This window comes from Cottoperca gobio, chromosome 6, assembly GCF_900634415.1.
Source record: "Cottoperca gobio chromosome 6, fCotGob3.1, whole genome shotgun sequence".
Lineage (NCBI taxonomy): Eukaryota > Metazoa > Chordata > Actinopteri > Perciformes > Bovichtidae > Cottoperca > Cottoperca gobio.
The window spans coordinates 21420164-21445592 of NC_041360.1; the positions used below are offsets into that span (position 1 = coordinate 21420164).

Genomic DNA, 25429 nt, shown 5'->3' on the forward strand with positions numbered 1-25429 from the left:
TAACAAATCTGATAATGCACTCAATGTTTACACATTTAGAATACAGTCTAAAAAAGGTTCTGCTGTTCCTGCTGCTGCGGGACAAGAGATGCTAAAATGCTAAAATGCTAAAATGCTCATCTTATTAGTTTATTCTTTGTGGAGCGATATAGTGTAAATACATGATGCAAGTGTGAGCAAGGTAGTGATTATTTACGTATACTATATATATGTATATATGTATAGGCCAAACTCTCTAAGGCACGCTATGTATCGGTGTAAATGCAAGCCTAGGTGCAGCCTCACGTAGCCGTTAGCATGACTGTAGACTCTTAGTCTAACTTTAAGTAAAACAATGAACCTGGTTTTCAGAGCTAGTCTTTAGAAAAAGATTGCAGTTTGGTTCTCTCAGTTCATGTGCTGGTGTTCTTATTTTCACACAGTAAACAGAGGCCCTATCCTGATCCCCTTAGAACCAAGATGGCTGCCAGGTGTCATCAGTAGGCCAGATGGAAGCCATTACACCCTCAGTGGTGATTAGAGGTCATGGTTACAAGCTCTTTACTGCTTCACTTGTCCCCTTCGCTGGCCACAGACACTCACACTGGGCTTAAGTGGGAGAAAAAAACCTTTAAAATACGCGCTTGTCAAGGTTTCAAGTGGGAATTACTTGGTATACTTGTGGATTACCAATATTGTTGCAGTCATGCATGCCGAAGCCAAGTTTGCGTTTCAGCTTCGTCATCGGGCTGTAAAAAGCTCGGGACAAAAATGATGGCGTTGATTTCAGATCATCGTGGTTCTTAATTGTTGCCAGAACTCGTACATAACAATAGAAACGTTGTGTTTTTTGAAATGCAGGGCTGTACACACAGAGTATGTGATCGATTGGTTAAGGCAGCGGCGGCGGCGGCGGTTTAACTTCCTGTCTTTAAAGCCATCCCTCCTAATGAGTTGACCCAGACTCCATGTTGATAAACGCATTTGATGAGTTTTTCCTGCCATCGTTAAAAGGAGCTGGAGTGACATAAACTAGACATAAAGGCAGACCATCAAGAGAAGAGCAACCGCTTATGAGGGGAAATGTTTTTTTTAGTTTCCCGCTTAATTGGTTCTTAGATAATGAAGGAAAACACATGTCTTAAGTTCATGTGGAAAAAAGCATCACACTTAATGTTAAACCAGTTAGATAGCACATTCAATCCAGTATTCATTCTCATATTTACTAGCAACAAAACAACGTTGGTTTCTTATGTAATCAATAAATACACACAAACACTCATGCTAACACTTTGGAGTGGAAAAAAGGGATTTGGCGACGCTGGGGATGACATAAAACCCTGTGTAGAAGCCAGAGCCTGCAGCCTGCTGTCACTAATAATAATGTGCAGAGTTGAAACAGCATGAGACTGTATGAGCTCTGCTCCAGATGCAGCCATAACACATCTGCAATGTCAACTGTCCACACCAGAGCTGCTGCTTTTTATTCACTGTTTCAAAGAGTAATGAAAAAGCAGTTTTTATTAAATACTTCTCCTATATAGTAGCATACTAGTTTTATTTAAATGTTGCTGTTTGGGTTTATGAGTCAGCTAATATAAGCAGCATGGTAATACTAACTGTTGCATTTAAAAGAAGATATGGATACATACACAATGCCATGCTGTGTTTAAAGCTTGCTACTGCTGCTTGTAGTTTTATCTCTTCCTCTTTAAACTTGTTTTTGGCTACTTGGAGACAGCTCACAAATAATCACATTTTAAGTTGATCTGGCAAATGTGTTCGCAATTAATTATACATCCAACAGTTACAGAGCAACATTATTATTTATTTGGAGTCGTATTTCTGTCCACCTGGTGAATTCACGTCCAATATTCTTTCTTCTTTCAGCTCTGTTCTTTGCCTCTTCCTACTCCTTTGGGAAATATCTGGCTCTTTAGCTGCTAAATGATCCGCTATGTTCACCAGGTGGTCATTAACTTTGTTTGTCTGCCTATCGGTGCTGAGTAGAAGGTGTACAGTGGGGTCTTTTAGACTGCAAACAGCTGCCTGTTGTCAACAAAAACATTAAAGTTGCGGACGGATCAACAATGAGCTGAAACTCACTATAAAACGTTGCAGAGCTGCCGCTTCAGATGAACGTTTTCACAAGCAACCCCCCAACACCTTGTCTCAGTGTTTTCACATTGTCTATGATACATTGTTATTATACAAATATCAATTAGAGCTGCTTTAATTAACACATTCAAGGGGAGTGCTTTGCAACAAACAGAAAATGCATTATTTCTATATATATATATACACAATAATCCTTAAAACATCCAGATATGTCCCAGAAATGAACATGAAATCAATCCTATTCCAAACAAAAGCTGAAGGAGCAGGAGTTGATAGAGATGGTTGATTACATAATTTGGAAAGACGTGTATTTGTCATGTGCTCCAGCCATGCTGAGGTCTCATATTACTAATATTTCCATCTTACTTCGCAGGAATCACTGGAAAGTTCACACAAACAGGTGAGTCCTTCTTAATCCACCATCACAATTCATGTGCACTAAACGGGATTTGCAGGGATTACGGATTATGACATTTTGTCACAGAGATGATGTCAACAAATACTTAAGTGCACTCTGGTCTCATGGTAGCTCCCTCAAGTTACCGTTAGATAATCTTGAATGCTGAGGCTTGAACTGAACCAACATTTAAGTGACAAGAAAACAGCAATTAAGACTCTTTTATAAAGCTGTTATTCTTTGTCAAAACTAAAGTACAAAGGCTGAGTGTATATAGTGTATATGTGATGACTGCACTGTCCAACCAGTACCCTCTTTCACCGGTTAAGTACTTATTTTTGTCCTATTAAAAAGTCCTCTGTGTTAATCATTAGCTGGCCTTCCTTTTTAATGTGGCCCAGACAGTATTTTAATTAGACTCGCTGGCTGGCTGGCTGGCTGGGCCTTTGTCCCCAACCGGACCAAACCAGAGCCAAGCAGAGAGACTCAGACACTGGGCCTGGGTTGACCTGGCCTGTTTTCTTTACTGGGTGCCCTGCCAACACCATGGGCGAGGACCAGGGCTAACATGGCTCGGAATGGACAGGAGCCGAGGGGATCGTGGAGACCGAGAGTGGGACACTAAATAGAGAGGGTGGGGGGGTTATGGAGTTGATAAGCGGCCATTGTGGAGCTCCAGTGGTCAGAAATAAACTGGTCATTGTTTGATTTAGTCAGTGTCCGGCTTATCGCTCCACTTATCTGTCTGGCCCCACCTTCCTCCCTGTCTGTGAGAATCTCTCTAGCTCGATCGTTTCTGTTCAGGAGAAAGAGGGACGCGAGCCTCTCGAGCGTTCACGAGAAGAGAGAGAGTCTCAGAGAGACGCGGAGCGCGGCGAGAGAGAAAGCGGGAGAGAAGAGAGCGCGGAACGAGGAGCGAGCGCGAGGGCGAGAGAACGAGAGCTAAGCGGCGAGAGAGAAGAGGTCGGCACGGAGAAAGCAGGGCTCTTCTACTCCTCGCTTTCTCTCTCTCTTCTCGAGATCTCTCTCTCTCTCTTCTCTCAACTCTTCTCTCTCTCTCTCTCTCTCTCTCTCTCATCTCACTTCTCTCTCTCTCTAATCTTTCGTCGCTCTCTCTCTCTAACTCATCTCTCTCTCCTCTCTCTCTCTCGTCTCTCTCTCTCTCTCTCTCTCTCTCTCTCCCAGCCCCAACACATCCCTATTGTTAATTAAACCCTTAATCCTGTTCGTGTCGCCAACAAGCCAGTTCACGTCTCCCTCAGTTGAAGTTGAGGCCTAAAGGTGGCTCTTGTTAGCTCTGGTTACCCTCCTCCACCCTTCTCTCCTTCCCTGTCTCTCTCTCTCTCAATCGCGTTCTCCGCTTCCGGATTGGACAATGTGAAACAAACTCGATGATGGAATACGAGAGAGGTTGAATGGATTTTGCTTGAATCGGACGAGTCATTCATAGAGCTTTGCCTCTCCATTCTTTATCACAATGGAGGCCTGGTGGTTTGGTGGAGAGACTTGTCAAACTCAGACGCTGACAGTCTGACTGCAGGTCAAGACCTCCGCTACACATGTTGTCCTTTGCTGTTGTTTTTAGCCCTGCCAGCAGCCAGACAGCTGTTGAACCAGAGCACTGCAACTTCTGTTTCCTCATATAAACTCTTCGAAAACATGTACCTCAAACACTCCCCCCCCCCCGCCCCCTCGTGATATAAGATGTATCCACCCTAAAACTGAATTTCTTCCCAGATTTTTTTTTATAATTTAGCACTTTGAACGGTTGAACATAAAGACACCAACTGATTTTTTCCTTTCTTCTTTTTTTCCTCTTCATTTCCTTTAATAATTTTCGCACGGCGTCAGGCCCTCCTCAACATTCTTGGTCGTCTTACACTCTGAGCTGCCCTGGCTCTCCAGGTATCTCTCTTGTTTCTTTGTGTCTGCTTTTATTCTTCTCATCTTACACCGACCTGTGTCACTCGTCTTGTCTGTTATTCATTCATAGAAATACTCTCTATCTCGTAGCTCCAGAGTTAATCACCTTTTCTTCTTACTAATCAAAATGTATTAATTGAAGAAAATACATTTCCTCAACTTGTATACAGTTTACCAGGCCAATAACAGTGTATAGTAAATATTATCTGTTGCCTCTCCTTTGCAGTGAGGAGGAATCATGATCACAGCACCTCCATCGACATCTCCCGCGCCAACAGCTTAACCGACGAGCTGGACTACATGACTGAGGACATTCCCCTGCCTGTGGTGAAAGCTCAGTGAGTCCCAGAACATTTCCCCTCCGCTCCTCTCCCTCTCCGATCCATCACCCTGCGCTGACCTCCATTCTTTTATACATATAATACTGATTTCCCTACTTGTCGTAGTACCTAAAGGCCTTTTGTCAGAGCAGAGAGCCCCTCTAGCTGCTCTCTAAATGAAGTTGTTTTGTTGAACTCTCTCGAGGGTTAAAGAAACTTCTTGAGGGCCACGGTCATATCAGGTACAGAGAGTTATAAAGGGGATTATCCCTTTTAGTCTTGAGGGGAAATGTCAAAGAAGTCTCTCTCAATAGGCTGTCGGACATGTTAAGGTACCGCATGGCTTGTCACCAGATGCCCTCATAGGATTAAGAAGTTGCTGCTGTTTACTGCTGACATGCGAATACGGGCTCCTTCCTGCCACTGACTCGCTCATTCAAATGACTTTCATTAACGTGAAGCGAAATGTAATTCTGTTGTAATCTGATTTTGTATTTGCTTCCTGTGTTAACGTCCCGGAGCAGAGCTTGTTAATGACCGCCTCCAAAAATACTTTCCCTCCCCCCTTTTTTATTTCTCCAGCATCTCTCTTGCCTTTTCACCAGAATCAAAAAGAACTTTACTTCCACATTTGTGTTTTCACAAGTTTCCACGAGTGTTCACATAGAAGCAAAGTGGAAGGACTTTGCACAGACAACATGTCAACACAATTGTTCGGCCGTCTCCCACCACTGGGATTAAGCCAGAGTGCCTTTCCCACTGGGGCTGAGTCACGAAGCATCATCGCAAACAGATTAAGTGATTACATACTGAGCAGGCAAGTAATACCAAGTCCTATAGGACTAAATGCAGAAGATTAGAGGTTTCCTATAATATTATGGGCTTTAAAAAGAAAAAGGCTTGAATGCTACAGTATGCTGCCATGTAGTTGATGTTGTGTCTGTGGTTGTTCGCTTTCATTAATACTGGATGTGGTTTATGCATAATGCCTCAGGTGACTGCTCATGTGCACTAAAGGCTTTGAGATGCACTTTGAGTGCTGTTGAGTGACTTATTGACATGGAGTATTTTTATATATAGATATTATATATTTATATAATATATTTTATATAGCATTTTTTAAATATATGTATATATAAATATATATATTTAGCATATTTTAATAAACATGTATAGAGGTTTTTAAATGGACTTAATTTAATTTGATGTAATAGCTACACGACATGCTCCTTTCTAAAGTTTATTTTTTATTTAGGGTCTTTTTGATGCTTATGTTCAGTATGTAATTGTGTGTTTATCTCCGTACTGTAAATGTAATGGGCATTCTTTCTCTAAAGTCACCTCTTCTCTACTCACGTCCCTCTTTTCTTATTCCTTCTACATTCCTCACTCTGCCCTCTTGAAAACAAAAAGCTTCGTGCACCTTTTGTGCAGAGGAACGCAGTCATTTCCATATAGGGTGAAAGCCTTACACAGTCTCCCCCCAATGTTCAGTTTCATAGTTTAAAATATCTAAACGATGATTAAAATGCTCTCCATCCACAGATAACAATGTAAATGTAAAAGCTTTAACAAAAGCAGCTTTTGCAGTAAAACGAGAGTCATGAGCAGCGAACGCTTCTTATTCTTCTTCTTCTTTTTCTTCTTCTTCTTCTTCTTCTTCTTCTTCTTTTTCTTCTTCTTTTTCTTCTTCTTCTTCTTCTTCTTCTTCTTCTTTTTCTTCTTCTTTTTCTTCTTCTTCTTCTTCTCTCTTGAGACCTGCCCGTTTGTGGCACCGGTCCAGGACTCTTTCTCCACACAACACTTGAATTCCACAAGGCACTGTTCTGGCTCTCCTGCTTTTCTTCTTCTTCTTCTTCTTCTTCTTCTTCTTCTTCTTCTTCTTCTTCTTTTTCTTTCCCTTTTTCCTCCGCCTCTCCATCCTTCAATCCACCCTGATCGTATCTGCTGGTCAAAGGGAGACCATGGAAAATGTCATCCTCCACATACCATTGAAACCATTACCCACTACTCAAACTCCTATTAATCATCTAGAACTCGATATGAGCGCCACTCCTGGAAAATGTGATTACAGTTTCTCATATTTAACTCTCTGGGCGGTTTTCTTCTTCTTCTTTTTTAATGGAACCTATTGTTTTTTCTTATATGACATGCAGTGCTTAAGAATGCGTCTGGTTCATGCTTGAAACTTCCTACAGTACAAGTACCTCACATTTGTTCTGAACTACAGAACTTCAGTAAATGCACTTAGTTACATTCCGCCACTGGTCTCAGCGACGTCATTGTCACGATCATACATCATGAAATAGATGTCACGCTAAAGTAATAATGCAATTATTAATGTGTGAGTGAACCCTAAAGGTCAGAGGAACCGTCGCACGACGTGACCGGTGGCATCTCCGCACCAGCTACCGAACGTATTACTGTCAAAGTGCCGCTGAAACCCAAAGTGCTCCTAAAGTGACACTTCAGGTGTGAGCTTGTTTTAAACCAATATGAGCAGAAACATGTCGTGATGTCTAATAATGTCGAATAATGTAGCCCTTGTTCTGCTAACAGAAGATGGCGCTACTCTTTTACAGTGTGCAGGCAACATACAGTACTGTGACAGGACGCCATAAAACAGCCTGTACACTGTTGCTTTAGGGGCCTGTTTGCTCCTGACATTCCTCCATATCAATGTAACCTCTGTCCAGTGAACTATTTCATAACATTAAGTGTTACAACTGGACACAATTAATTACAAAGTATGCACGTTGTCAGATTTTCTGCCAGTCGATTAATAATTAATGTCTCTTCAGCAGAATTATCTGGACATTCTTACAATGAATGTGTGAGAGTGAGTCTCCCAGCTGCAGAGACGGACGGTCTCTATATGTATCCCATAGCTTCAGCTGTAACCTCAACATCTAAGCTCATGTTTGGGCCATGCTGGGTACATTTCCAATTCCATTCCATTTCCATGTGTTGCGCCCAGTGTCACGCCACCAAGTGAGTGAGTGTCACGCCACCAAGGACGGCATTGTCAATTTGGCATCCTTATCTGGATTTCTGCAGACAGCTACCAGATCCACCCACACTGCCGGAGGTGATTCGCACGCACACAGGATCACTTTTACTCTTTGTTTTATATCCATGAATCGGAGTTTTTCCACACTTTCCATCTTTATTGTAAATTTGACATGAGCTGGCCCTTTCCTCATTTTAGCTCGGTGCTTTGTTCAAACAGCCTTTATCTCCATTTCTGGTACCGCTATCATTTTAATTTCTGTGTGACTTCACCAGCTGGAACATTCCATTGTTTTTTTGGCTTTGTGGAAGCAGACTACCCCCCCCCCCAAAAATGAGTGTGTGTGTTTGTTTGTTCGCGTGTGCGAGCGGCATCAATACAGCCAGCTGTGACGTCTCTGGGCTTCTGAAGAGGAAGTGGTGCAGGGCAGCGTCCGCACGCAATCATGTCTTTTGCTCCTCTGAACCCAAAACATACACACACACACACACACACACACACACACCTACATAAACACACACAATCATGCTTTTTTTTGTTCTTCTTCTGAGAAGATAAATCTTTATTATTATCTTGTTTGTTTGTTTAAACTCTCTTATAGTGATTTGTTGGATTTTATAAATATTTCTCAAATAGAAAAAAAAACCCACAACCGTCAACATCCTATATCCCTTTTTACTGTAAACACTTTCTTCACTATTTGTTTACTTGGGTCTGTTCAAATTAGGCTTGATATTTGTGTGTGTGTGTGTGTGTGTGTGTGTGTGTGTGTGTGTGTGTGTGTGTGTGTGCACAGTTGTACATTTTGAGGTTGATTTCTGAGATTTACTGGTTAGCTGTAGAATGACGTCATATAAAACCCTGATGGGCTGCTGATCTTAAATCCACCCTCTTGGAGAATGAGTTCATGTTTCCAAATACACCTATTAGTCCCCAAACAGAGGAAGTTTTGTTTAGCTGATTGCAGTGATTGGCTCCTATCTCTCTCTCGCTGCCTGCTCTCTGCCGTACCACCCTGTTCCCCTCGTCTGTTCTCTGTATAACTGCATCGTCTCTCTGCCATGTTCCCAAAACAGAACTCTCCTGTTCATTTTCTCTTGTCTAGCGCGCACCAGATCAGTAATATCTGTCATCTCGTGACCTGCGGGCAGTCTGCCCTTGCTCCTGCTGGGTGTGTCCAGCTCGTCCGCCCTCCTCCTCCTCTTCGTGTCCTCTCAGACCTGTAAAAGCCTGCGTGGGCCACCTGCAGGCAGCTTTTAATTAGTTCCCCTCTTACAAGCTAGCCGGAGATAAACAATGAAAACCCACTGCAGCGCCACAGGAGGGATTGCAGGCAGAGACGCATGCATCATGGCCTGTCCTCTTCAAGTAGGGGCCTCTCTCTGCTGAGCAACTGGCGTCTTTTGTGCAGGGCTCTGAACAAATTGACTTTTTGTCTGTGTGGCCTCTGTATGCCTGTCGTGCACACTGTACTCTGATATTGATGGCATGGAGGGGTGTTTCACACATATGGTGTTAAGTCAAGAGGAAAGAAAATCTCAAATGTATTCATGTCCCGCTAACACAGGAGTCTTTTTAAGGATTGAATATTGTCACTGAGACAAATGTGTGTGATATAAGATCTCCTCCCACAGCATGCCCCCATCAACACATGTGCTGACCGAGAAGTTGTTTTATGGGGCTTTACGCAAGATTCAACAGTGAATCTAATGTGAAGATATCCAGTAAATCCATCTAAATATTTGTGGCTTTACTGCCAAGTATTAGAATGACAAACTGAAGTAGGCAAGGGCCCCACTGTGGGCCCACGCACAACACACACACACACACACACACACACACACACACAGACAAACGGATGGGGTAAGATCCGTGACCTCCTGCCCCGAGGCAAGAAAAGCTGCCCGGGTGCTGCAGCTTTATGAAAAGATGGAGAAAGAAAGCTAAGAAAGAAAAGAACAAATTGTGCCCCCAGTTTTCTTGACTCTCTGCCAACTTGTAGGGCATAAAAAAAAGAAAGAGTTGGGGTGCAGTAAAACAGCCACACACTGATTCATATTATCTGCTCAACAGAGCTGTGCATGGAGGAATTCAGTAGTTAATCTCATTACACACTCTGGGCTTTTTATGTGGTCGCTGACCTCCACACTACCTTTACTCACTGGGACGCATTATTGCTCTTACTTTCCCAGAATGCAACCGGCATTAAGCCGAGAGTACGGTGCAGTCAAAGCTGTAATTGTCTCGTTCTTACAGGCGACATGTTGGGGTGTGTACAAGCCTTTAGTCAAAACGTGTCAACATTTACATACAGACGTTCATTTCCTGCTTTTTCTACAGTTGGTAAACAATGTCATGCGACCTGTTGAAACATTTTCCCCGTGTGGGCTTATGCTGCATGTGTCTGCTTTGACCTATCATTCCTACTTTGAATAGATAAAAGGATCGGGACACTGACATGAAGCCATTTTCAGACCACTTGGAGAGACATTCATCCTCTCAAACAATACATGTGGCCATTTCAGTTTTCCAAATATGCTACATTTGTCCTTCTCTAGAAGTTCTCTTCCAGTGCTCGCAGACTCGTCATCTGTCTTCGACTGCCATTTGAAATTCAAGAACAACTTTACCCGGTGGATAGCTTTGACCCGACAATGCCCCTTTGAGTCGCCGAGCTGAAAAACAGAACCGTGTCCTATTTGTTTCTTCTGCGTTGCTTTACGCTGAGATGTGACTCGTCCACATTAAACTGAACCACAGGTTGTTTTCTAAAATTCAAATAACGCGTTGACTTGCAGTCTTGCTTTTATAGCCACAGATGTCTACATGTACAGCTTTTCCTTTAGAAGCCCAAAGACTACTTCTTCTTGTTGCAACTGTGCAAGGCACGCCATGGTGGCCGGTGCTACTTCAGTCAAGGTCACAAGTGACTTGCACAACCACAAGCTGCAATAAAAGTCATCTAAACTGTATTTATTTACATAACCGAGAGATATGTGATACTTAGGCACATAAGAAGAAATACATTTCAAATGTTATGTTACCTAAATGTTCTTCCACAGAGGGAGATCATGGTACTGGAGCAACAAGAGAATCAGCAAGCCATCTTTTATGATGTACTATATGTGACACTCAGGGCAATAAAAGGCTTTTTTTTTATGAAGGGCTTAATTAAAGAGTGCGTTGAGTCGGGCTTGACACTGGCCATCCCGCGTTAATGAAGGCCCTCGTGCTCCGTTATAAGTGGTGTTGGTGGTTCTGGGAGGGTTTCATGGCGAGGGTCCATCAGTGATTGGGCCCGCTTTATGGCCTTCTCACCGCAATTGGTTCGGAAAATCCAGAGACTCAGCAAACAAGCAATGCATAAATAAACCCCTCCAGACCAAATAAAAAAAGATACTCTCACCAACATGATCTCTGACTGTCGCATCCCTATTATTGACTGCTCTGTGTGCTCGTGGTTGGAAATGATGAACAGCACTTTGGCTCCATTAGCTCCTCAAGTCTGCCTGCATTGCACACGGCGGTAGATAGAAGTGCGACTGTCATGGCGCGCTGGTTTGGTAAGTATCCCGACGGTGGTGCGGTGGATTCAGGGTTCAATTGAAATCAGTGGCCGGGCGGAGTAGCATTCACAGCTGCCTGGTTTCATAACCCGAGATGTGCTTTCCCCTTTTTTCTCTTTTCTCTCTCTCTCTCTCTAAAGTCTGAAGTTCAAAGAAGACGGGGGTCGCTTGGGATGCTGGCAATTTAGCAATGCATGCTGACTTTACTGAGGTCAGTCGCTCCGTTTAGTTATTATGTAATATACTCACAGCTGAAGCTTATATTTACTCTAACAATGAGGAACATTTCTGTGAATAGGAGCAAACTTCATGACTGTACACTTACGCTGCTTTTGGTCACCTTGGCTGAAATACAAAAAAGAAAAAAGTTGTTGGAAAGAGTTGTGCCCGGAGCAGAAACTGTATGTTTTTTGCATCTGGATGGTTTGTGTGTACGTATAGGTGTGACCTGGGGGTGGGGGGGACCTGCTTTCCCCTGTGCCCCACGTTGCTTTGTCTTTGGCATCAGTGTCTCTTCAAAACCACCCAAAAAATTGACTCAGGAAATGACTGTTTTCTTTTTTACCACATTACTCAGCGAGCAGCTGTGATGTCATAGCGGCTCTGTCTTTTGTTTAAGGGCAAGACAATTTTTTAGAAAAACTGGAAAAGTGTTTGTTTTGATTGGAACTTAGAGTGCTGTTAACAATTACACACTCACAGGACAATGTTAATGACGTTTAGTGTTTTTGTTAGTTGCCTTTATTATGATTTAATCGTTCCATGCAGTACTTTGCTCATCTGTTTGGAATGTTTTTATTCCATAATGTTTCCTCCTAATAGATTTCAGCATTATAAAATGGAGGTTAAATATATAAATTAAACTAATGAACCAACATAATTACCTAAATTAAATTATTAGGACCCATTATTGGAAGTCAAGATAAAGTAGCTTGAGGATATTTATTTCCACACAAACACAGCCATGAACAAACTGATGATGAACTCCAGATGATTTAGAAATGTGTTTCCTCTTCATTAATGATTGCACCATGACATTTATTAGTGAAGATGAAGCTAAAAAAAACCCTGCAAAAATATTTGTATACATGGTAATCATTAGTTATAAGTAACTCTTGAATTTAGCCCAAACATTTTAAAACAAATATGGAAAGAAAATAGTGTGTTTTTATATATAAAACAAAACATTTTACATTATAAATTGAGTTTTTAATTTGTGAAAAGAAATAATAAGACAAAAAAAACATCAAATAAATAGTCAATTGATTCTATGGAGAGCATTTTAGGGGCCTTGTACTGCTGTGACAACTGTAAGGTGTAACTGTGTCTTTACTTCTGTTGATAGTGCAGCAGCACACTGAGGTGCAGTAGTAGTACATGTAGTAGTATACCAATAAGAGGGGGACATGTGATTATACTTACATTTATATATAAAGTGTAAAGCACATCATTCGTAGTGACTGAGTATTTTAGATTTCCCAAATGTTGACTGGAGAGAAATCCCAGTCAGGCCCGACCCAGTCCTTCTGCTGAGGAGTCCAAGACTCTGTATAGATGCTTCCCTGTCTCCTAGAGGTGTGTCTCCCTCCCCGCTCCAATATTGGAAGCACCTGTATAAATACACTCCATCGTCTTTTGTGTGTGTGTGTTTCTCTCCACGTTCTCTCTCCTCCTCCTCCTCCTCCTCCTCCTCCTCCTCCTCCTCCTCCTCCTCGGCTCACTTTCTTCTTCACTCCTGTTAATGAAAACAGTAGTCTGCAGCAGCACCTAACTGGCCTGTTTGTACAGCCAATCCTACAGCCTTCCACAACTCTCTTGGCCACTTCCCCCCCCCCCCCCCCCCCCCCCCCCCTTTTTTTTTTTTTTTGCTCAACTCTCTCAGCTCTCGTGCTCTCAGGTTTTCAAATAGGCCAGCCGTGCCATTTGATGTGGGCCGGGGGGGCGGGGGAGGGGGGTTTATTCAGGTGTGGCGACCGGTGCTGCCGCCACGCAGCCTCTTGATGTTGCGTCCATCCGCAGCCAGGTGCCGGAGCTTCGTCAGAGAGCCCAGTGTTCCGGCCCTGGAGATGAATAGAGGGCCTGTTGATGGAGCTCGTCTGTGGGGCCCTGTGGTTTCTCCCCTCTTACACACTGAAGCAGGGATAGACCACTGGCCAGGGCGTTTACCTGCTGGCGAAGAGAGGGGTCGACTAAAGGAGAGCCACCACGCTCCGGCCCACACTTCGCCCGCAGGGAAACATATAATAATGGTGCATGTATTTGTGTGTGTGTCCGTGTGTCCCCATGCGTACATGTGTTTGAAAGTGTGGCTGCCCCCCACCTGTCTGAATGAACACCGCTCTGTGTGTTTGAACTAAGGCTGCGTCCTGCTCAGCAGAGGTTGAGTCGGCTCAAATGGGCCGCCTGGCATCGCCACAAGGCTGCAGATCACAGAATGAGGTGGGAGGGTTCACATGGGATTGTTCTAAAACAAAAACAAACAATCTCTTCTATTTATTTTTAATTAATTAAAGAGAGGTGGGTTATTTATACAACAGTGACAGAAAGGCATTGAAATATGGATTTAACATCCAATGTTGGAAGTGATTATTTAAGGACACTGTGAATAACTTCACTGCAGGTTTATATCAGGCGCGCTACGGAGGGATTTCTGCACTTTATTGAATTCAGTTCCCTAAAAAGGTCTTTAATATTTCATGTTGCCTGATGTAGACAGTTTTTATGAACATGCACGTTGTGCAGGAGGCTGTTTGTTTCAGTCAGTGCCACCCGACCTGTTGAAAACACTGTTTTCACACAGAATCGTGTCAATTAAAGCATAAACATTATTATATTTTTTTATTTTTTCCAGGTCAAATTAAATGATTAATTATATTACTCGGAATTATTGTTATATAAAGTTTGGAAGTCCTGAAAAAACATGATATATTTATTAATGTAATGAATAAATAGTTGTAGTTACTGTATCACTGTGACACACACTGACACACACTGTGACACACACTGTGACACACACTGACACACACTGTAACACACACTGACACGCACTGTGACACACACTGTGACACACACTGACACACACTGTAACACACACTGTGACACACACTGTAACACACACTGTGACACACACTGACACACACTGTAACACACACTGTGACACACACTGACACACACTGTGACACACACTGACACACACTGTGACACACACTGTGACACACACTGACACACACTGACACACACTGTAACACACACTGTGACACACACTGACACGCACTGTGACACACACTGACACGCACTGTGACACACACTGTGACACACACTGACACACACTGTAACACACACTGTGACACACACTGACACGCACTGTGACACGCACTGTGACACACACACTGACACACACACTGACACACACTGACACACACTGTGCAAAGGGTATTAAAAGACATTCTATGTGGTATTAAAAAAAGTTACGTTTATAAATCAGCATTACTTTTCTGAGAAGCGGCCATGTTTCAGTAGCTCGATCTTCCCGGTAGTACCTGGTAGCAGAACTTTTTTCTTCATCGCTCTGACCAACGTGAGAGACAACAGGGAGCGAGAGTCCCTCTGCCAAGCGCTGCCTCTATCCCACCACCATCACCAGGCTTTGCACAAGTTTTATAGGCGACACCCCTCGCAGCCACACATTTGCAGCTGCACCACAGAGAGTACACTGGAATTTGCCACGCTCTTTGCTTCTTAGAGAAACACAACCGCAGTGCTGCTGTGGTGAGATTACTCATAAATGTGGCGTTGGAAGATTATCCTATGTGACATCTCGGCAGTACCAAGAAAAAGATGAGCAATGTGGAGGATTAAAGCGAAAGAGTCGCTCTGTGGCGTACACGCGTTGTTACAACTGCAGTTGGAGATAAAGACGCAGTCCCCCAGGTTATCACTCCGGACCTTAAATGCCTCTGGAGACAGATTTGAGTTTTAGTTTTAAAGCAGTGGAGCAAAAGAAAAGCATTAAATCATGTGAAGGGAACAGGTAAACCTCGGTCGTACGCCTGTCACGTCCACTCCCCAAACTCACTCGCACACACTTCTTTCTACTCCCCCATGTGTATTATTTCCACTGCTGTTAATAGCAGCCATATAGAGCCCAGGTCATAATGAAAGACCCGTCAAGGGGCCATGGCATGGAGTAATAACCTTCTGAATAAGTCTCTTCTAGTGCTGAAAGGCCGGCCTCTTTTATACGGCAAGTGTATATGTGCTGTAAAGTCTTTTCCAGCCTACTACTGTAATTTTATGGCGTTGTTTTATCCTTTTCTTTTAAAGCTTGCGAGAGAAATTGGGAGGGAAGTCGGAGAGGGTGTCAGTGGATCAAAGAGCTGCGGGTCCTACTAGTTTGAGGCTCTGGAAAGTAGTAAAAATGCATAACTTACATGGAATATCTCGGATGTTGTATCTTTTAAGAGTTGAGTTATACCAATCTGGTGAGAAGGATGTGTGTAAAGTGGATACGTGGTGCAGATAGTGTTCATTATGCGTGTGCGTGTGAATACACTTGAATGGCCTCTGCTGGCTGTGTGAAGAAGAGAGGGTAGAAATAACTGAACATTAGAAATACAAATATAATATAATATAATAATTCAGTTTAAGACAAAGAGGGTGTACTGTTGTTGTTTTTCCCATGGTGTGATATAGATACGATATTAGCAACGTATAATAGAACACCAAAATATACACTTCATGGAATAACTATAGAATAAATAGTGCAAATAAAAGAAGTGTTTGAAGAGAAGGACAACACTAAATTGGGTAAAGTGATCTCATCAGAGATATTTCACTGGTTTCAGTGGTGATGATAATGTTCCACAGTTAGCTCATGTATCTGTATCGCATGCTGGTGTGTGTCGGCAGGGCAGGGCAGGGTGGTGCATCTACAGTTAATGTTTCAAACTGAGTCACAGGGTTGGCGGTGGAACAAACTATGAAACATAAAACAGATAGAAAAGGTTTTCTTTAAATCTTCTACTTTTGGGTTTGAAATAACAGCTGTTGCCAGGATTTTTACAAATGCGAGTACATAACTCTTATGTGCTAATATACCAAATGTGCGTCACATTTAAACAATATTTAAATATTTAAAATAATGATGACCTTTTTCTGTTTTTATTATTATTTAATTAAAGTGCTATTGTGTCCTATAATATGGTTAAATTATGTTTCAGTGTATTAACTAAGCTGCTGGGAATAAAAGTTTGATAGGGAAATAATAATTAATATTTCCTCATTTTTAGGGGTCTTAGAATAGTTTAATTTAAAAGCAACTAATTCTAAAAATATTTGTAACAGACTTGTAGAATGGTAAAAGCACCTCTGTTCGCTAAAAACAAAAATAAATCCCAGAAAACATAACCCCTGTTTTTCTTAATAGTAGCTGCAGCCGTAGTAATCACTTCTGTTTTACAACAGTTTGAAAGAAACATATTGCACAATGACAAATAAGTGTAAAAAGTGCTCCTTCCACCTGAAGGCGACGGAGTTAGTTGTGCAAATAAATGTGAAAATATATTATAATATATATAAAAAACACACTTGCAGGGCAGGTCAGCAGTTTTCCAACACGAGCTTTGGTCTTTGAGCAACACTCTAAAGCACACCAAGTGTGTTTGTGAATGTTCTGGAGAGTCCAGTAGAACTAACTAGACTAACGTGAACATATATGGTTTAATATTGTCGTATGCAGATGTTTTGTTTTGTCAGTGATAAAGAGGTCACGTTGGGCCGAAATGCCGAAATAACACAGCGGCGTTAAAAAAAAAGCCAAACGTCAGCAGTAACTGCAGCGTGTGGAGGAGGGGAGCCGAGATGGAAGTACATTCCCCTCTTTGACCAGCAGGCTGTGCTGTAGCAACATCACTCCTCCAGTCCTCCGTCACTTCTCCTCCCTCCTCGCAGGCAGGCAGGCAGGCCTTTGTGTTTTTTTTCCTTTTAGATTACTTGTGTAGATTTAATAATTCTGCCTCTGCTGGATTTCCACAGAGAGTAAGAAGGAAATGGTAAGTGTAGGGTTGAGCTCAAGTGGAAATGTCCTTGTCCGGGTGTTTTCATGAGTTTGGTGTCTGCAGTCGGGTGTGCCCATTACCAAAGACCATCAACACCACCACCACCATCACCGCTGCTACCCCGGTCAACATCCTCTGCCTGCGATTCATTAGAACGTGTCTGTACCGCTTTTCCATTCTGGAGCTGAACAGAAAGAGAAAACGAGAGATGCATGAAAATAATTGACCAAACCACACTTTCCCTCCTCTATCAAAGCTGTGTTTTTCTTTTTGCGGTCCGATAGAGTTCAGGTTTTTTTGAATTTATTTTTTGCAGTCAGGCTTTCTGCTTTGGTCGAGCTGTGAACAATAGCTGTGGTGTGCCAGTACCCAAACAGTTGATAACAGTTGGGTTTGAGATAAAGAAATTGTGAGCAGGCACTTCTGTCTTTGAATATAGAGCTATCTCGGTCTGAGCAAAGGACTGATCAAAAGCTACGTGTGTGTGTGTGCGTGTGTGTGTGTGTGTGTGTGTGTGTGTGTGTGTGTTTGCATGTGTGCACTGTGTGTCGCTGAATTTGCAAGCTCCAATTGGTGTGTCGCTGGAGTATTTACAACATTTCTCCTGACTGTATGTCAAATCAACCACTCTCTGTCTTTGTATCTCTCTCTATCTCGTCCTCTCCCCCCCCCCCTCTCCCCCCTTGTGTCTGTCTCCTTCACGTTTTCCCTGGCCTCGGTACAAGTCCTAGCAGTTGTCAGTTTCAGGAAATGCACTGCGCTATGTTGGGAAGTGAGGTATCAGCCTGTGGGCCAGCCGACCTTTTTTTTCTTTCTTTTTTTTTTTTGTTGTAATTTTTATCGGCTGCTTACGGGAAGCAGAGCTCCTCCGTGCACACATGACTGTTCACTCAGCCCTCCTCTCGTTATGATTGTATGCAGAAAGACACACACACACACACACACACACACACACACACACACACACACACACACACGCACACACTGGCTGTCTCTCTGCATACTCCCAGCTATTTCAAATGAATGGATAGCTTGGTGAATGCACCGTGATCCCCTGCCCTCTTATAGTCTTATTGCTGAGTGTGTGTGCATGCATGTAAGCCCTTATTGTACATGTGCACACACACATTTATACACACACAGCTCCACACACTTTAACCAGGCACTGTACTCCCCTCTCAGTAATCCAAATGCTTTTACACTTTGTTTGACTTGTGATTGCTAGAGGGGCCATATTGTTACTGCTGAGCAACAACGTCAGCCCGCTGTCCCCCCCACCACACACACCCAACCTGTACACACTCTTTACGCCCTCAAACAGTGTATCACATTGGAAGCCTACAGAAGCAGCCTCACATGCTCTGCAGTGCAGCGCTGCAGAAGTGTGTATAGAAAAGCAACAAAAACAAAGCCGTATGTTTTTGGCCAGGGGCGTGTGTTGTGTGTGTGTGTGTGTGTGTGTGTGTGTGTGTGTGTGTGTGTGTGTGTGTGTGTGTGTGTGTGTGTGTGTGTGTGTGTGTGTGTGTGTGTGTGTGTGTGTGTGTCTATGTCCATGTGTCTGTGTCTGTGTGTGGGTTTGTTTGTCTGTGTGTATGTGTGTTTGTGTGTGTCTCTGTCTGTGTCTGTGTGTGTGTGTGTGTGTGTGTGTGTGTGTGTCTATGTCTGTGTGTCTGTGTGTGTCTCTCTGTGTCTCTGTGTGTGTCTGTGTTTGTGTGTGTCTCTGTCTGTCTGTGTGTGTGTGTTTGTGTGTGTCTCTGTCTGTCTCTGTGTGTGTGTGTGTGTGTGTGTGTGTGTGTGTGTGTGTCTCTGTGTCTCTGTGTGTGTGTGTGTGTGTGTGTGTGTGTGTGTGTGTGTGTGAGTGTGTGTGTGTGTGTGTGTGTGTTTGTGTGTGTGTGTGTGTGTGGGGAGAGCAGCTTGAGTCCAAACAGGATATTGTAGTACACGGGAGCACAAATTCTTCCTGCGGCAGTTTGGCTCTGTGGGTTCAGGACTGACTCGACGACAAGCAGGCAGCACCCCCTACGTTGTCACACACACACACACACACACACACACACACACACACACACACACACACAATCTCATAGCCTCCTATCAGATAACTCACTCTATGGCTGGCCTCCCCTTTCTACGAGGGAAACAATATTATTGGACTCAGTGACAGTTTCCTGAGAAGAGAGCAAGGTCCACAGAAACAGAATAAAAACAATCCGTGTGTTTAAAGTGTTGGGCGACCATGAGGGGAATCATGTGTGAATGCAAATAATTCACAGTTCACACATTATCTCAAGCTCTTCCTTTTACACTATGCACTTGAATAACTTTACGGATGCAATTCAACATTCTGTACGTTCAGTCACTCCCCCCCCCCCCCCCCCCCCCCCTCTAAACATTTGACCTGCTTATTCTCGGCCTTGCCGTGGAGTTAATAACAATTTGGCCTCAAACTTTCCCTTTAAGTCGTTTTACTCCGTGCCGATCACACCACAGTGGACTGCACTGATCAATCTGTCCAAAACATTTGTCAGACTTTATTTTTTAATTTTAATTTTAAAGTAACACTTTAAGGAAACAAATTGTATTTAAAGATTAAATTTGGCGCAGTGAGCTAGAACAACCTCGCAGCAGGTAGCTCTTAAAACAGCTGACTCTGATGCATTTTCCACACTTATTCTAATAGAGTAATGAGTTAGATATCCCCAGACTTTCTCTTTAAGATGGTTTGTCATTTGTGCACAAACTCCAGATTAGACTGAGGGGGGGGGGGGGAGGCCAAGGAAAATCCACTCGAAGGGAGAGTGGAACAGATTCACCTCGTGTTTGAAGCCTGGAAAAGGAAAGACGAGGGCGAGAGGAGCGCCGCAGTGTGTGCAAGCAGAGGTTCCTCTCACAGGGTTGTCAGGAGCATTAAAACAAGCTTGTTTGTCAAGTGCCAAAAGCCGGCATCACCCGTCTACTTGCTCCATCCTGGGTGCTTCATCCGGAGCACTGCTGAGGCAGACCGACTGACTAAGTGTGTGTGTGTGTGTGTGTGTGTGTGTGTGGATTTTTGTGTGTCCTTGTCCAGATAAATAGAAAGACAAACAGACAGATATGTAGAAGGATAGTTCGATACATAGAAAAACATTTCTGCGCACCATATGGACAACATACTGTAAAAAAAAAAGAAGCAGATTTTGAATATAAACACTGAAACAATTTTGGCGGAATGTGAGTCAAGGCTAACTACACTATTAGTTTTGGGATAAGACCAACAATTCCCATTTTGCTCCATTCCCCCCGTGTGTTACGCCGCTCCTTGGTAGCTCTATAAAAACACAGTTTGGACAAGAATGCAGACATTGTTATTTGCCTACATTTTATAAGTAAATATGACTTCATGAGCTTTGAGTTTCCATCATTTTTGAGCCATTTGGTCATTAGTGTGCTTTGAAATCTAATGTGTTGCTTAACGCAAAGTGTATTGTGTCGAAACGAAAGAGCCATAATGTTAGTAATGTTGTGTTTCCAAACAAAAGTGTTTATGAAACAATCAGTAATGATCATCAATCGGTTCCATGGAATGTGGAAAAAGAGTTTTCTTTCACAGTTTTGTGTAAAAAAAGAAATGAAATGTTATTTAGCCTGATAATGCATCGACACTACAGGAAGTATTCTGTCCGTCATGTCAATTTTCTAAATCATGATTTGCAGCCACTGTTTTGGGTTTACATCTGTATAGTGCTGTACAGTTATACATTTAAGTAATCAGTAGTGAAGTACACGCTGTGCATGAAGCCTTTTTTTCATTTTTGTTATGTTAAAGTGTCAACATGGACACGGAAATGTTTAGTTATTCAAAATAGAGAGGAATTGAAAACATCTCAGTGATAATACGTGTGCATAAAACAACAAGGCCTCACTCTTAACCCACTTAAAACAACCCATGACCCTTTTTTATTTTTTTTTAATCTTGGGTCATTCCTCATGTGTGCTTACTTAATTGCCAAGGTTATGACTGATGAAAGATGAACCCATCCCACTGCCTTCGCTGGGAGTAGATTCATACTAACCCCCAAGCAGGGAAAAGCAATAGGAAGCCAAAGCAATAAAAGGCTTTGACATTGATGGGCCTGTTTCCCAAACACTTAGGACCTTAAGTCGTCTCCTCTCGAGTCTGGCTGGAGGGGCCGGGGCTCCACTTCTTATTGCTGTGTCTGACCAGAGTCGCCATGTCCCAGAGAGGGTCGACTTTTGCACTTGGCCCCTTAGTTCCTGTCTGTCTTTATGTCTACCCTCTGCCACTGAACATGCTTCAGGTCTTGGCGTGGTAGTGGGGTAAGTGGGTGAGGAATTTCTGTGTGTGTCGAAGGCCTTCAGCAAACAGCCCTCACAGTGTGAAAGCAAATACAGAGACCTGTTCTCTTGTGCAAAAAAAAACACTACGTCTGACAGTGCACTGATGAGACACAAGTGCAGAAGGGAACGAGTAAGGAGCAATAACCGGGAAATGTTATATGTTTCTTTTTTTTAAATTCTTGACACACCAACAATGCAGAAATGAGAACAACAATGTGTTTCTTTCTCTGACTCCTGTGGCATGTGGTCAACCATATACCAAGTTACAGCCACTTGTGCATGAGCATGGAGCGTAGCACTACACAAAGAATCATTTTAAACATAGGGAAAAATGACTTGGCTTCATTTTCATGTTACTTTGAGAGGATTAAAAGCCAACACAACCTGCTTTTTTTCTTCAGTTTGCTGTTCTTTACCCCCTCCGTCCGTCCATTTGGCTTCACTGACTGGATTAGGTTCATGCACAAGGCCCCTACTCATGCCAGTGGATTGCTTATGACAGGCCCTTATGCAGACACCTTGACTGCCATGAGCAATTACTTTAAATACACAAGAGAGGGCCAGAGCTGGGCTGACCTGTGGTGGGGGGAGACAGAGGGAGAGAGGCACTTAGAGAGAGGGAGAGGTGAAATGGGAGGAAAGAGAAACACCCCCACGGCTAATTCAAGATTATGTAAAATTCTGTGTTTTACTCCAGAGAAACACTTAAAACCAATTTAAGAGTGTCACGAGTGAAGGGTGTGTATACTCGCCAGTTAAGTGCTGTTTTTTTCTCTCCCCAAAGGCTTGAAATGACACTAAGTTCTGTGCTCCCTTCTTCTTCTTCTGCTTCTGGGAAACCTTCAGCCGTCAAGATAGCGTTCACATCGCATTCATGCAACTGAATCCGTCTTCTCCCTGTGGGTCTTACAACCTGTTACTAAAAATCCTTCCATGTCTCTGTTCATTGCTACACTTCAGATAGACTTACCTGTCCGTACGCCTGGCAGTGTCAGAACTGACAGCAGTCCTGATCCCTCCCAGTCTCCTCGAGCCCCGTCTGTCGATCAGGTTTCATACAGATCTGGACTAGCTCTGTTACACTACGGGCCTTGTCCTTGCTGCTATGTTTTTGCTGGCTCTGCTCTGTTTCACCTAAAATTAGGGAGGGTCCTCAGACACTGACTGGGCACAACGAGTGCAAAGAGTTCATCGGGTTGTTGATGTTGAGGTATAGTTTGCAATGTATATGAAAGAGAAGGACTTGTTTCTTAAAGGGCTGCGGTGTGTCCACGTGTTGATACCACATCACTCTGTTGGTCCAGCGTGTGGTCGTAATGTTTAGGGAATCTTTGTGTAGAGAGAAATCCTTTGTTCTACTCTTTTTTTACGTTTTCTCCAGAAGTGCAGTTGCTACATTTCACCACTGCTGGATGTGAAGAGGAGGGGGATATGGAGCTCAGGCTAAATTCAGCTTTGACCTACTGTAGTCCGCTCACTTTCAGTCCTCACTCTCTGCTTGTTTACAACCTGTCTCGATCGTCCGACTGCTCGTTCCTCTGCTTCTGTAGCTGTGTTTCCACATCCCGGCAATGACTTGTGTACAATCTTGACTGAACCGATAGAAATCATGGCCGAAACAAGTCGAATAAGAACGCCCGAATTCTCCTTTAACTTGGTTCAGGGGAGGAGTGGCGGTCTCTTGGCGTGTGAGTCGGGGTTGCTATATCTAATGTGTGGACAGCACTATAGAGAACTGGTGATGAGAGTGTAAGATCTGAGAGAGAATGAAGAAGTGGTGAAGGCCAGAGTTTGTGTGAGGTGAACCAGAGCTTTTGCACACACTTTACTTCACTTCTTTCTCAGCAAACATTTTTCTCTCAAACTCCCTCTCTGCGTCGTCTCTTCTTGACACACACACACACACACACACACGCACACACGGTGTAATGACGAGAAGTGTGTAGAGCTGCTGAGCTGTTCCACATGTGTAGGGTGCGTCAGATCAAATTAGGCCTCGTTGACAAAAGGGCCTTTTACACACAGGTGGATGATGGGGGAGCGGGGGCCGCAGTCAGCCAGTCAGTCCAAAACCTAGTCAGTCAGCAAACCAGCCAGTCAGTAAGTTAATCAGTCCACCTGCCACTCAGACGGCGACTTCAGCTGCACCATGTGTGACGTTTGGACCCGCTGGAGTTTGGCTTGACAGCTTTTCCTTTCACTCAAATGTCCGTGGATGTCTTCACACTATCATACTTCTGAGAAACTCCGCTTTGTGGATCGCCGTTTTCCGATGGAATGACAACATGCTTAGCCTCGACACACTCTGTTAACCCCCGTCGAATCCCAACACGCAACCGAAATCACAACAGCATGTCGTCTGGCTGCGTTTGTGAAAAGGAAAACTCACTTTCCAAATGTTTTGGAACTGTGTTTACCTCTTTTCCCCCCAAACATTATTACATCTTCTCTCCCAAGTTGTCACTTTTCATATGTGACCATAAATCCCCCTATGGCGCACACACACATACACGCAAACACACCCAGCAACCCCCTGGGTGCCGGGGTAACCATAATGCAGCTGCGGCAGTGCAGGCTGAGTTATTATGTTTAATCCGTCTAATTGTTGAGTTTCATAGAATGGGACCCGGTCTGCCTTGGAACTAATTCTGTCTGGGCATTCTATTTAATTCGCCACACTGGGCCCTAAGCTCTTCTAAAGGCAAGCTGCCCCCTCCGTTCCCTCCACCCCACCCTTTAAGAATATAAACCCCTTATCTTTTCCTCTCCCTCCCTCTCTTGCATGGCAGAACACAGGGTGACTTGTGCTGGAGAGTGATTTCTCAACAGTCCATAAAACATTCTTCTGACATTTTGGACATCCACTCTAATGAGGCAGGATAATGGGAGCAGAGCTATCATGAGCAGCGAGAAGGCCCAGCAGCACCAGCCTTGCCAGCGTACACTTTTACACAACAACAATATGCGAGTTGCATGAAGACGTGGGGCAATGCATGAAATGAATGGAAATTGAGATGCACGTCTCGGATGGCTAAAGAGAAGCGTATTGACAGCGTTACGTGTACGGCCAAAATTGCAAGCGTGTTATGACACAAAAGACCTCACAAAAAATAAATCCTGTCTGAAAACCAATGGCGGATGTTGCATGTGTGCATGGACGTGTGCGCTCCAGCTGGTGTTTAATTGTTGCCACTGTACAAATAAAACAATGAACTCAGCGTAGCTTAGCTGGCGTGGTTGCAGTCTCACCCAAAAACAATGCTGCTTTAACTGGTCAGATTGGTGGGGGGTTGATTGGTTGGATGGTTTGGTTGCGTGGCTGAACGGCGATAATCCGCACTTGCAAATCCCATGCGTTTAGTCAAATTATTCCGGGCCTTAAGGCTCCTATTGTGGCCGCTGGCTGGTGCGCTGCTGTCTGAGCCCCCCACAGGGACAACAATGCCACCATTCAAGGCCACTCGCTGCTACCGACGGGCAATTTCAGGTGTGAATTGGCTGTGTAGCCAGTAGCTTATATTAAATGACCTGAGACGTGACCTCGAAGGGTAAGAGAGGATAGAGAGGGAGGGGAGAGATGGAAAGAAACAGAGTAAGCATTTGAAAAAAGAAGAGATTATGAGAAAGAGGGGGGTGTCAAGTCCTGTCATCTTTTTGCTCTGATCGTCTTAAAAACTGGCAAGAGCTTCATTATTTTGGAAAAGAGATGAAGAATGAGAGAG

The 25429-nt window shown here is 43.5% G+C and overlaps 1 protein-coding gene across 1 annotated transcript in view; it reads left to right on the plus strand.

Annotated features, from left to right (window-relative positions):
* The window catches only part of kcnq1.2 (potassium voltage-gated channel, KQT-like subfamily, member 1.2), a 148162-nt gene that overhangs the window by 28376 nt on the left and 94357 nt on the right, over window positions 1-25429 (plus strand). Inside the window, exons 12-13 of the mRNA XM_029434006.1 lie at window positions 2471-2497; window positions 4644-4755. Coding sequence (XP_029289866.1) covers window positions 2471-2497; window positions 4644-4755 — 139 coding nt within the window. The remainder of the gene's footprint in view (window positions 1-2470; window positions 2498-4643; window positions 4756-25429) is intronic.